Source organism: Tupaia chinensis, unplaced genomic scaffold (assembly GCF_000334495.1).
Source record: "Tupaia chinensis unplaced genomic scaffold, TupChi_1.0 Scaffold000303_1, whole genome shotgun sequence".
NCBI classification, from domain to species: domain Eukaryota; kingdom Metazoa; phylum Chordata; class Mammalia; order Scandentia; family Tupaiidae; genus Tupaia; species Tupaia belangeri.
In genome coordinates this window covers 969742-982700 of record NW_006159793.1, presented here as the reverse complement: position 1 = coordinate 982700, position 12959 = coordinate 969742, and the positions used below count along the sequence as shown (strand labels likewise).

Below are 12959 nucleotides of genomic sequence, written 5' to 3'. Positions count from 1 at the left end.
TTTTTTTTTTTTTTTGCCTTTTTTTAAATTGTAATTTTCAGAGGGTACATATACATGTACTTTCGACACAGAAATAGAGGGAGAAGAAAGCACCCTCAGTGGGGCATACTCACACTACAATTCTTTCTCCATTTCTCCACCCTTTCAGGTTTCTGGGCACACATGCATACACGCTCAGAGTGTTTTTACTGCCTCTCGAGCCAGGATTCGAACTGTGGTCAGCCACGTGAGATCCCACTTCCTTAACCTCTAGGGAACAGGGCTGGTCCACATCTCAGTATCTTCGTATGAATTAAAATAAAGGTTCTGGGGCCTTTAAGATAGCCTAGAAAGTCTTGTTTCTTTTTCTCGTGAGACATCTGAAGGACTATGGTGATAACTTCATCAAAGAAATCCTTTACATTTAAAAAAAGATCAGTTTTGGTGGTGGTGTCACATTTTTCGTATTTTAGGCTTGGGACAAGAAATATGAAGTTCCTATTTCAGCGGACAGCATGTCTCCTTCAGCCAGAAAGGTTATAGAAAGTCACCTTTGGCTTGACTTGCCAAATAACAGCAGCAGAGGGGTATTATTGCTGCGAGGTTTATGGCTTAAACAAAGTGCTTTCATGTATCTTATTTCAACCAGGGCAGAAGTTATTTGAACCAATGATATACCATGGAATAAGAAAATGTAGGCTAAGAAGAACCAATGAATTTTAATTCTAAGCAACCAAAGTAAATATGAAAAACTTGGGTTCCGGGACTAGCAGGTGGCATGGTGATTAGGTGCTAGACTCCCACATGGCCAACTGTGGTGTGAGTCCTGGACCTGGCGGCTTTCTCTATCTCTTTCTGCCTGTCTCTTTCTCCGGCAAACACAGATGCCCTAAAGCAAATTTAAAATAATATAAATAAAATTATATAACTAATTCTTTAAAAAAATACTTGGGTTCTATATAGTTTAGGGGGAGCTAGAAGGAAAGTAGAAAGGGTCTCCAGTCTATCATTTGCCAGGCTTAGAGAACACACGGAAGAAGTACTTGAAGGGGTTTAGCTAAGGTTCAGAGTCTGATGGAAAGTAAGAAGTATCTAGAAAGACTGGCAGCTAGCTAAGATTTATATATATTCATATTAAATATATGTTTAAATATAAATATATAAATAAAATATATTTAAACATATCTATATAGAGTCAGTTGACTAGACTCTGTAAAGGAGAGAGGCAGAAGAAAGTATTACTGATGAGGCAGGGGTAAGCACCTTGTCTACAAAGGATGGGTGGTAGGGGGAGTGAGTGTAAATGACAGGATCAAGGAACCAGCGAGCCGAGGCCTGCTGGGTTTAAGATGAAGGAAGACAAGTGTTAGCACTCAAAAGTGCAGTAGTCCAGGCACAACTGGAAGTTAGACCCTGATCATACAGAACTTCGATGGAGAGATTAATGGAGCTGCAGATGGGCTGACTAAAGAAACTGGCACTGGGTGGTTTCAGTCAAATGAAGGCCTACTGAGGTAGGAACTGCTGACTTCTTCCTAACTCACATTTAGAAAGGCAGCAGGGGGCCAGCAGGTGGTGTAGTGGTTAAGGCGCTGGAAACTCCCACATCCCCCACTACGGTTAGAGCCCTGGACTTAGTGATTTGCTTTCTCACTTTCCCTCTCTGTCTCTCTCTGGTCAAATTAAAATGAATGAGTGAATGAATAAAATTAAATAATAAGTCATTAAGAGAAAAGAAAGGCAGCAGGGTCTGGAGTAGGACATGCTCCTGGTGAAGGTGAGCGGGTACACATAATATCACAGGGATGCAAACAGGAGGAATTCTAGCAAAAGCTGGTGTTCTTGGGCACATAGCCTCACCTCTCCATACCTTTGACTTCTTTACCCATGAAATTGATATAGCAACTGCTTTATCAGCTCTTATAGGGTCAGAAGTAACACAAGTTAGTGCATCAAAAAAAAATTCCGTGAACTGTAAAAGGCTATAGAAATCGAATTTGACGTTTTACACTTTGTGAGTCAGGGCCTTGCAATTCAAAGTTGCTTTTTTCCCCCTAATCAGATTGCTGACTCTGTTCACTGCGGAAAGTCTTCTTGCAGTGATGTTAGGCCTAGCCAGGATCAGACGGAGCACTTATTCCATTTTCTGTGATAGCTATCAGTGCCTCTTGGCCTTCGCCCGGAGCCTTGAGAGTTAACAGGATGTGTTCTTGGGACCAGCTCTCCTCGGGAATGGCAACTCAAGCATCTTCCAAATTTAGTCTCACAAAGACAGTAGATTACTATAGTGAGTAATAATGACTCACAGGGAGCACAGTTTCATGCCCTTGCTAATGAACAATGCAGAGGAAAAGGGGCCATGAAAAAAAAAAAAAAAAAAGACACATTGCAGAAACTCCAAAACACTAATAAAATTATGTCAATTAAAAATAGCTAATATGAATCTTCCAAAATGTCATACATGACAGCACATTTTCGGGAATTCATGGTTCACAAGATTAAAATAGAACTTTAAAAATATAATTACATGATCTGAGTATTGCCAGGTCAGACTGACTAGAATAAGACAATAGGAATAGGGCAGAAGACACAAGAGAAATGTGACAGTTCACCTTTTCGGGGGCCCTCAAGTCCTGGCCTGAGTAAGGTTTTCAAAGTTAGGTGGAACATCATAGAAAATTCCAAACATCAATGATTTGAAGTTTCTCCTCGTCAGGACATATCTCTGGCATTTTATTTATTACACTGCAGAATGTTCATTGCAGACAAATGAGTTAAAGCCTCAGGCATCATTTCAGAGTGGCTCTGAGAGGGAGGGGGGAAGTTAGTGGAAATAGCTTTCTAAACAGGGCATGAAACAAGCTTTGCTGGATTTTCACTGCTGAATCTCTTCCCTTGCCAAAAACAAGACCATGCTGAAGAGTCAAATCATCTCATTCTGTCTATGAAAATCTAAGCAAGGACTTTTTCAACTTAAAGGGGACTACAGGTCATTTACGTGATATCCCACCTCTACCTTCAAGGAAAGCTATACTCGAAATTAATATATAATTACTGCCTTTGTTAAATACTTTGCCAAGGAAGACACTTCCCACTCGCTTTTTCTGATTTGGTAGTCTTTTATCATTTCTGTCGATAGCTATGTTTCACTGTTAAGGGGATCTGATTTTCCTATCCTTAAGTATGAGGGAACATAGGTGAGCAAATACCCATCAAAATTTTACCTATTATCTTTTTTTTTTTTTTTTTAAGACAGTGTTTTCCTATGTTGTAATCCTCCTGTCTCAGCCTCTGGAGTGGGCATACACCTTCAAGATTAGCTTTTAGGGTGTGCTGGGAATCAAACCCAGGCCTCCGATGTGTTTCTATCACATACTACCATGGTCTGGTTCTCATAGGAATTTTAAAAAGTTACCCAAGGAGGGGCTGGCAAGCGGCATGGTGATTGAGGGTACTGGACTCCCACGTGGCCAACCATGGTTCGAGTGCCAGACCTGGCAGCTTGCTTTTTCACTCTCTCTCTCTCTTGCTCCGTCCCTCTCTGGTCAAATTAAAATAAATAAATAAAGTTTAAAATAATTCTTTAAAAAAAAGTTACAGAAGGAAAAGAACATGTTAATTTCCTCTTCCTTTGAAATACAGGAGTCATCTTCAGTAACTAGTACTATTAAGCTAGAAAATATACTGAGAATCTTAACTTCTCTTTTAAAAGATTACAACATTGAAGCCCAGGAAAATATTTAAGGCAGTCACGACTAAAATTGGAACTTGCTAACTACTTAGGTGAGGATATGTTTCCTTATACCATTTAACTTATTCCTGAAATACCCAACTAGAGGGATAATTTGGTTTCTCGTCTTACACTCCCAACTATTTTTTAAGGATAAAATAAATTTCCACTACTCCAGCATTTGTTATGGGCTTATGTTTAAAGTTAGAAAAACTTCCCTGTTCTCTATACTTCAAAGAATTATTTCATTTAACTTCATTTATCTATTTATTTATTTATTTATTTTTATTTAACCAGAGAAGGATGGGGGGGGAGAAGAGAGAGGGAAAGTGAGAAAGCAAGCCACCAGGTCCGTGACTCAACCCACAGTCAGCCATGTGGGAGTCCAGTGCCCTTAATGACCACGGCATGGGCCGGCCCCCTCTATTCACTCTCAAAGGTAGACAGCAATGTCTTACTCACAGGGACCCAAAAAGACACTTTCCCATTTAACAGAAGAGATGCTGAGAGGCCAGACACTGGCAAAGTGGTAAGACTAAAGACTTTGTGAGGTTGATCCACATAGGAAGGTTCCGGCTTTGCATCTGGTAACCTCCATGAGTATGCTAGGCATCTGTACACCCACAGTCCTGGGCTGGCTGAAGCTAGGTGTGGACTGCAGTGTCTTTTTGGGGTGCCATCTCTTTCTTTACCCACTTCCCCCTGTCCTTTCTCTTGAGATCTTGGACATACATAAGTGCGCATGTGTGTGCCACCAAGGGATTCAAACTGCAGGCCAAGCGGGATCCATGCTGCTGCCTGCGCTCTCTTTCTGTCTCACTCATGGAAGAAATTAAAACAAAGACAGTGCATTCTAATGCGAAATCCAAGCATCTGAAAGATATCTGTGGGAAGGTTTGGGTTCATCTCACCTTGGAACAGTAACAAATTGAATTCTTTCCCATCTCTAACACCTTACATGTTTATTTCTGTGAGAATACAAATTTATTTGTGGGAGTACTTCAGTTCATGCAAAATATGAGATTTAAACATGTATTAGATTGCTTTTTTTCATACTTGGTTGACTATATTCTTGATTTTGAGGTGTTTGACCTCCACCCTCTTTTTCCACGAAACTAATCCCCTCCCCTTCAACTTAGACTAAGTATCTGTAGAATCAGTTCTGTCACTAATGGTCAATAAATGTCTTGTTCACTGTGTCATAAAAGTGACATTTTCAATAGCAGAAGCACATCCTTATAAACCACAGACTTGCAAAATTTTTGAAATTTTGAAACTGGGGATGGGAGCAATAGGGAATTGCAAAATTAAACTTACTGAGTTTTACAGCAATGCAATGGTCAGAAAACAAAGCTTAACCGCTTTAGAGGATAAAACAAAAGGATTAGGATTTAACTCTGTAAAGATAAATTTAGGTGAAAAAATCAGATAGCCCATAAATTTAGGTTTAATCACCAAACCATACCAAAACAAAACCAGAAGTTGTAATTTATGATACAAAGGGTTTTAAGACCAGCAACATATATAAAAATATGTCCTAACCAATTCATTTTGGATGTGCACAAATATTTAATTACAGCAACACAACACTGTTTATATTAACAAAAATTTAGAAACTGGAATATTGGGATAGTAAATACCATCCAACTGCCAAGATGACACTTATTTTTAAAAATTACTTATTTAATTCCACTATTTATTATTTTAAAATCTGGGGACCAGCAGTTGGCGTAATGGCTATGTCGCTGGACTCCCATGTAGTGAACTGCGGTTCAAGTCCCAGACCCGGTGGTTTAAACTCCCGCCTGGCGAGAACCGAAGATCCAAAGAGGTGAATGGAGGAGAAGGGATTGCAGGGTATCCATCCCCCCCCCCCCCCCCCCCGGGTGTGTGTGTGATTTCTCGCTTTCTGTCTCTCTCTGTCTTGGGCTGCCTATACCACTTTTTTCTTTCTTTCTCTCTTTTCTTCCTTTCTTCTTCTTCTTTTTTTTTTTTTTTTTTTTTTGCCCAGAGAGAGACAGAGAAAGGGAAAGCGAGAAAGCTTGCAGCCAGGTCGGGGACTCCAACCCCTGTCAGCCTTGTGGGAATCTAGAGCATTTAACCACTACGCCACCGCCGCCGGCCGCAAGACGGTACTTTGCAACGTGATCAACTTGATTCTGCGTTTTTTTGTTTGTTTTTTTGGGGGGACAAGGGACACAACTTTTACCAACAGTGTTTTTCACTGTTGCTACTTTGTTTTCTGCTGATCCCATCTATCACTAATATTCACTATGAACTAGTTGTTAGCTTTTGTTCTTGGAGATCATTTTATCAGCGGAGCAACGATGCAAACACTTAAAGGCGTCTCAGTAACCTCGGCTTCCCTTTTTTCCGGCTTCAGTAAAAAAAGGTCTCCAACAGTCGGTAGCGCGTAGACTACTTCAATAATCATTACGGATAATCAACGAGGCTCTGCGAAAGCCAAGAAAAGGAAACGAGGGCCTCAAACCCACCCGGCCCGTGGCTGCTTTTCTCTCTCTCTCCACCAGAGGCAACAGCCTCTTTCCAAACAGAAAATGGGCTGGAAAGGGACGGTCCCGAGCAGAGGCCCGAAGATCAAAGGTTAAAAACCGCCTCAAACAATGAGCAAAGATCAATACCCAATTCCCAAAGAGGCAGGAACAAAGAGGCCTGAAGCTTCCACCCGCCACGGAAGGCGAAGGTGACTCCTTCCTAAAAGCTGCCGAGCCCCGGGGCCGAAAGCTTCACAAGACCCGACCGGTCGGAGGTGACTAACAGGTGGGCAGAGCGCACCCGGACGGCCGGAAGTGGGAGCTCGCCGGGGGCGGGGGCGAGGGCCGGCCCGGCACGCCTGCGCAGTCAGCAGCAGTTGCAGCGCACTTGCGCAGCAGGGCGGGGCCCGGGTGACCTTCCTAAAAGCTGCCGAGCCCCGGGGCCGAAAGCTTCACAAGACCCGACCGGTCGGAGGTGACTAACAGGTGGGCAGAGCGCACCCGGACGGCCGGAAGTGGGAGCTCGCCGGGGGCGGGGGCGAGGGCCGGCCCGGCACGCCTGCGCAGTCAGCAGCAGTTGCAGCGCACTTGCGCAGCAGGGCGGGGCCCGGGTGACGCTCCGAGCGTGGGCCGCGACTCTCAGGATCCGGTTCCGCCCTCTCTCGCTACCGACCCTTCGAGGCTAGCGCCCGAGATCCTTTTCCCAGAGTGCTCTGCGCCGTGAAGAAGCGGCTCCCGGGGACTGGGGGCATTTTGTGTTGGCTGGAGCCGGAGCAACAAGATGGCGGCGTCGGCGGAGTGACAGGGGTCCCTCTGGCCGGAGCCAGCGGCAGTGGTGGCAGCAGTATCGCCACCCTAACTCACCGCGCCTGTCTCCCAGCCGGCGACATCGTCGCGAGAGCGAGGCCGCGGCGGCCTCCGAGGAACAAGTGGGCAGTGTGGTTACGGCGAGGACGGCCTCACAGACTGCGGCCTGGCGGGAAGAGACGCGACTGAGCGGCGGTGCTCTGGGCCCTGGATCGCCGGGAGAGGCCTCCGGTTTCTGTTTCCTGCGCCCCCTTCTGAAGCCTTACCCAGTGGACGAGCCTCCGAGGCGTCCGTCCTCCCCGCAGAGGTGTCGGGGCTTAGCCCCAGCCTCCATCTTCGTCTCTCAGGATGGCGAGCAGCAGCGGCTCCAAGGCCGAATTCATTGTCGGAGGAAAATATAAACTGGTACGGAAGATCGGGTCTGGCTCCTTTGGGGACATTTATCTGGCGATCAACATCACCAACGGCGAGGTAATCACCTGGGGTGGGGTTCGCGATCACGCTGCGCCCTTCCCCACCGCCTCCCCAGCCCCCCAGCTGCTCGGGACCTCTTCCCTCTGCACGTACGCCCTGGGGAGTCCGGAGGGAGCCAGTTTTCCCAGCTTAGGAGTCTCCCCCGCTCTCTTCCCCTAAAAGGAAAAAAACCTGATGGGAAGGTCGGGTAAACCAAGAAGTTTCCCAGCTTCTTAAAAATGCCTCTTGGTCGAACTTTCTCTATTAACCGTCGCTTAAGTCGAGATTTTTCTTTATTTTTTTTTATATTCGGGGGTGTTTCTTTTTGTTGTTGTTGTTTGTTTCGATTAGTACTTTTTCTTTGCCTGGTTCTTTCGGAACGTCTCACAGTACGTTCCAGGGTTGCCACTTTTTGTCTGGATGAACCATTTTTCTGCACTTTCGAGGACGTGCGGATTTCGTCACTACCCCCTGAAGAGGCCTTTGAGGCTGGCTGCCTCGTTTCCTAATTACCGAGAGAGCTTTCTCTTCCCGGCCTTTCACTTCCTCCTTGTAGTCGCGACTTTGAGCCGTGCTAATAAATGTCTCCCCTCCTCTCCCAAGTGACACCGAACCCATAGGGATGTTGATGGCATCATCCCTTCTTTCCCCTGCAGGAAGTGGCAGTGAAGCTAGAATCTCAGAAGGCCAGGCATCCCCAGTTGCTGTACGAGAGCAAACTCTATAAGATTCTTCAAGGTGGGGTTGGCATCCCCCACATACGGTAAGAAGCCATGAGCAAATAGGCGATCCGCTGCGGGAAGTACGGAATGGGAAAATGAGTGCTGGCAGGTAATGGGACCAGCTGAATCCGGTTCTTGTTTGCGTTACCTGGGTGCCTTCCACCCGGGTTTCCTGTGAGCTGTAAGTCACCGCAATCAGGGTGTCGATTTTAGGTCGCCAGCTGAGTTTACATTTCAGTTAGTTACACTCGTGCTCCATTTAGCTTCCGTCATTCTTGCTTTTCCTGGGGCTTTGATTTGCAGTTAAGTATGCAGGTCATCTTTGATCCCTACGCGGAACGGTTGGCTGCTGCTTTCTTTCTCCGGGCACTGCTGATCTTGGGTTTGTCCAGTGGAGCGGATTTGAAGGTGCCGAAGTGCCCGGGCTCAGCCAGTTCGGGTTACTCCTATTGGAGCTGACTTGGGAAATGGCTGCTCTTTTGTTGTGTTTTTGTTCCAACATGTCTTCCTCCTCCGCTTAGAAAATGGCGGAACGACGTGAGTCAACCCCATATTCTGCCCTTTTCTCAGCTAGGGTCCACAGGTTAGGCTACCTTGATTCCTCCTTTCAGCCCAGAGTGGATTAAACCTTTGAAAAGCCAAGAATAAAGCTTGAAGAGACGGTGGGGTTCAAGGAAGGAGGTGGCATAATGACAGTATGTTTGTGATCTCTAGCAGACACGACATGAAACTGTTAAATTATACTATGTAACATCCTTGTATCCCCCTAAAAGGGGTTAATTACTCTTTCCTTTCAAGAATTGTCATGCTCTATACATTTCATTCTGCAAAATTTTGAGTTCGGGCAAAGGCATTAGAGCAACATCAACTCTTGAAATTTACTCAAATCAGTTGTATTAAAAAGAAATCGCTTAACTAGAGTTTGATAAGTAATTTTAACCTGTTGATTTATGTTGTCAATAAGACTTCATTAGGGTAACAGTGGCCTTTTTGGTGATGGGATATTGGTGAATTCGAGTAGTGATAATAACCAAGATAAAAAGATGGTCAGTTAAAAAGACTGTTCTCTCTAATGGTGAACTTCACCTCAAAAGGTTTTAGAGTAATTTTTAACTTTTGAAATTAAAGAGCCTCTTTATAGAGAGACTAGACTGTAGCTTAAAATTCAGCCATGTTCCAGCAGTACTCAACAATAACATTTGTGAAGACTGAGAATAGTTGGGAATTAAATAGAATGGTATTAACAGGAGTAGTTTGTTTTTCTATTCCAGTTTCCTTTTTAAATCTTGAATTAAGGCCTGGATCACATTAATTTGGGTATGGAAGTAACAACACTTAAAAGTAAAATTCTGTGATAATAGGTATTTTTAATGGGGAAATTGAATGGCAGTAGGGTTGTAAATGATCAAGTAAATTATTTGGAAGGAAATTCCTACTTTATCTTATTAGGTAAAGGTCAACAGGAATTCTGAAATGATCCATATTTGAGATTTTAAATAATTACCATTCCTTTAAAGATGAGGCCCACAGCTCCCACTGATTAGCTTTTCATCACCACAGTTTTCCTAGAACTTCATATAAATGGACTCATACAGTATAAGATCAGTTGTGTGTGGCACCTTCCACTGTTCACTTCAAATCGGGTTGAATTTGATGTAGTATTCAAAATCATTTTCAAGAAACATTAAGCATCTGCTATTTCCGGTACAAAACTCAACTTAAGTACATGGCCTTTTATCTGGTAGCTTTAATTTAAGGCTGATACTGATACTGACCAGTAAAGGCAATGAGTAATGTACTGAATAAGCACATGAATAGATGAAATTAACTTGTGAGCAAAATAGTAGGTGCCTATTATAAGATGTTGAATGTGGATAGAGTATGATAGTTATAAACTGTGGGTGGGGCTAAAGAAAATAACCTGGCTTTCAAATTGAGGCTTCCTGGGAGAGGATGGGATTTCAGTATCCGGCTCTAAGGAAGAAAGCTTGGTGAACTGGTTGGTTCGGACATCCAAGAACACTTGAGTGTGGCTTCTGGGAGTAGTCTCCAGGGCAGAATGTAGTGATTGGATGAGGGTAGGGGAAGGGTAAATTTATTTAAGAAGTGATAGAATCGGGTACATACAAAGGTGGTTTATTGATTTTTAAAGTGAAGATTAAGAGAATGATTTTCCACTGAAGCATAAAGGATAAGAAAGATTTTTACATGACATTTTTCATTTGGGTGGCAACGTCTTTTTGTCCTGCTAGTTCCCCATTTATCCCATATCACCTGTACATAATATATATTATGTAAGTATTTACTTGGTTATTTGGCTGCTTAATTTTAGCTATATTAAGTAAGGCAGCATATGTGTCATCCATTTTTTTGGTTTGTTTTTAATTATTTAATTCCATTTGTTCTTATTATTTTAATTTAACCAGACAGAAAGGGAAAGTGAGAGAGCAAGCCACCAGGTCCGGGACTCGAATCATGGTCTACTGTGTGGAAATCAAGCACTTTTAACCACCATGCCATCTGCTGGCCCCTCCGTTGTTTTAAAAGTGTGTTGGCACTAATTTGAATGTATAGATTTCGCTGATTTGCTTTGGGACATCCTAAAACAAGGGCTGAATATTACATGGCCTGCATAGCTGACCTGTCTAAAAGAGTCCTTCCTATATAATTTGAGGAACCCTTTGTTAAGTAGAAGCATAGCATCTAGTGTAAAAGGCAAGGTTGAGAGGATGGCATCCAATTGCTTGGTATTTTAAGAATCTTAAATCCTTGGGCTCCATGAATTGACATGTGGGAGCTCACCTAAATTCGCTGTTTCTGTTACAACTCTATGTCACTGGACTGAACTAACAATTTCTGTAAAGAAACAGGATATATAGGGAAAAGAGTGTTTAACTAGATAGGTGTTGGAAGTTTGAGCTCTAGATCTACTTTTTGGTATCGATTAGGTAATTTAGAGCTTGTCTGTTGAACTCTATGTGACTTTTAGTTTCCTTTATAAAATGAAAACAGTATTTTGCTACATTCATCATTTTCTAATTTTTAGTGGTGTGGGAAGGGATAGTGCTGGACCAGGAGAATTAGAATTCCCCATCCTGTTGAATACTTATTTCCATTTGGTTTTGCATACTGAGTTTTTAAGTACAGGGTTTCGTTTGAACAAGAGTTTCGTACTTAAGTAAAAAGTGGTCTAGTTGATCTCAGACCTTTCAGTTCTGAATGTTAAGTCACATGTTCAGAGCTAGAAAACCTTTCATCCAGAATTTGATGTTATTGGGACCAGCAGTTGGCATAATGGCTATGTCACTGGACTCCCATGTAGTCAACCGCGCTTTGAGTCCTGGGCCCAATGGCTTAAACTTACGCCGAGCGCGTATGCGTGTGTGCCCAAGATCCCTAGAGGAGACTGGAGAAGGGACTGTGACCTGGCCATCCCCCCCACCCCCCGGGGGGGGGTGATTTCTCGCTTTCTGTCTCTCTGTCTCTCTCTGTCTTTTTGGTGAGTGCACGTTCCCTATAGCAAAAACCTCTCCAAGAAAAGAATTTGATGTTATGTAGATTTTATTTTTGATTGTTACAGGAGCGTGGTACCACCCAAGATTTAAGTCATCTGTTTCAGAAAAACCATAGATTGACTATTTAGAAGGAGGTAAAATAACATGTTTTAATAGAGAAATCACATATAAAGAAGTTGGCAGGGACATGGGAGAATTGTCACTGCTTTGTGTTTTTTAACCACTTTTTTTCCTATTCTATTTGAGTGCTAGTTAATCTTTACTCTTTGCTTTTAAAAGCTGCTTAAATTTTGGGAACCAGCAGTTAGCGTAATGACTATGTCGCTGGACTCCCACGTGGTCGACTGCAGTTGGCGCCCCGGACCCGGTGGCTTAAAACTCACGCCGGGCGCATGTACGTGCGTGCCCAAGATCCTGAGAGGAGAATGGAGGAGAGGGGATTGTGGCGTGACCATCCCCTCTGGGGGGTGATTTCTCACTTTCTGTCTCTCTGTCTCTCTCTGTCTGGAGAGCGCCCCCGCCCTATAGCGAAAACCCCTCAAAAAAAAAAAAAAGCTGCTTAAATTTTGATTTTATGTTTTGGCATTGAGCATATACCTGTTCTTAAGATAGTAATACTTGTATCAGAGAACATAGGTGGCAACTACATTGTGTATCTCTTAATTAAGGTACTTTACAGATCACTAGCTACATATGAGAAGTGTGTTTTTTCTTTTTTAATATAAAGTATAAGTGAATCCTTAGTATATTAAGGATGTTTTATATTGGTTTATGTAATAATGATGCTCATGGTGTCTTTGGGCTGAATGAAACCTGAGAGATGTAGATAGCCCAGCATCTCATCATGCAAATTAGACTGCTTAATCTCAGAGGAGTTAACTAGAGTCTCTTAAATCCCAGTTTTTTAAGAGCCATTATCACCTTTGTGTGAAGGTCATATTAATGCCTGTTCACACACTCCACACCTTCCCACTTGATGTGGAGGGCCATTTTTTGCTCCTTCACTTTATGGCATTTGACCTTTTTATAGAGAAGCTAAAAGGCTCTTATAAATAAAGTAACCTATTAGTTAACTGCATGCTTATAATTTGGGGTGTTTTTGTTCTCCCTTTTGAATCTGTATTTTAGGATAAGAATTCTGTAAATTAGTAATGTGTGTCTTAATTGCAAGTGAATGCTTTTGAACCAACATAAATTGGTTTTACTTCCTGGGCTTTAGTCACTAATTGCCAAAGGGCACTCTCCATAGGCAGACAGG

At 43.1% G+C, this 12959-nt stretch overlaps 1 protein-coding gene across 9 annotated transcripts in view; it reads left to right on the top strand.

Moving 5' to 3' along the window:
• Positions 1-6934: 6934 nt before the first annotated feature.
• The window catches only part of CSNK1A1 (casein kinase 1 alpha 1), a 51219-nt gene continuing 45194 nt past the window's right edge, over positions 6935-12959 (top strand). For 3 of the 9 annotated variants that reach the window (XM_027772807.1, XM_027772808.1, XM_027772809.1), the window contains exons 1-2: positions 6936-7482; positions 8121-8227. In XM_027772807.1, the coding sequence (XP_027628608.1) occupies positions 7360-7482; positions 8121-8227 (230 nt within the window). In that variant the 5' untranslated portion in view covers positions 6936-7359. Of the gene's footprint in view, positions 7483-8120; positions 8228-12959 lie in introns of all 9 variants that reach the window. The other 6 variants (XR_003549758.1, XM_027772806.1, XM_006150876.3 and 3 more) reach the window with 4 other exon arrangements.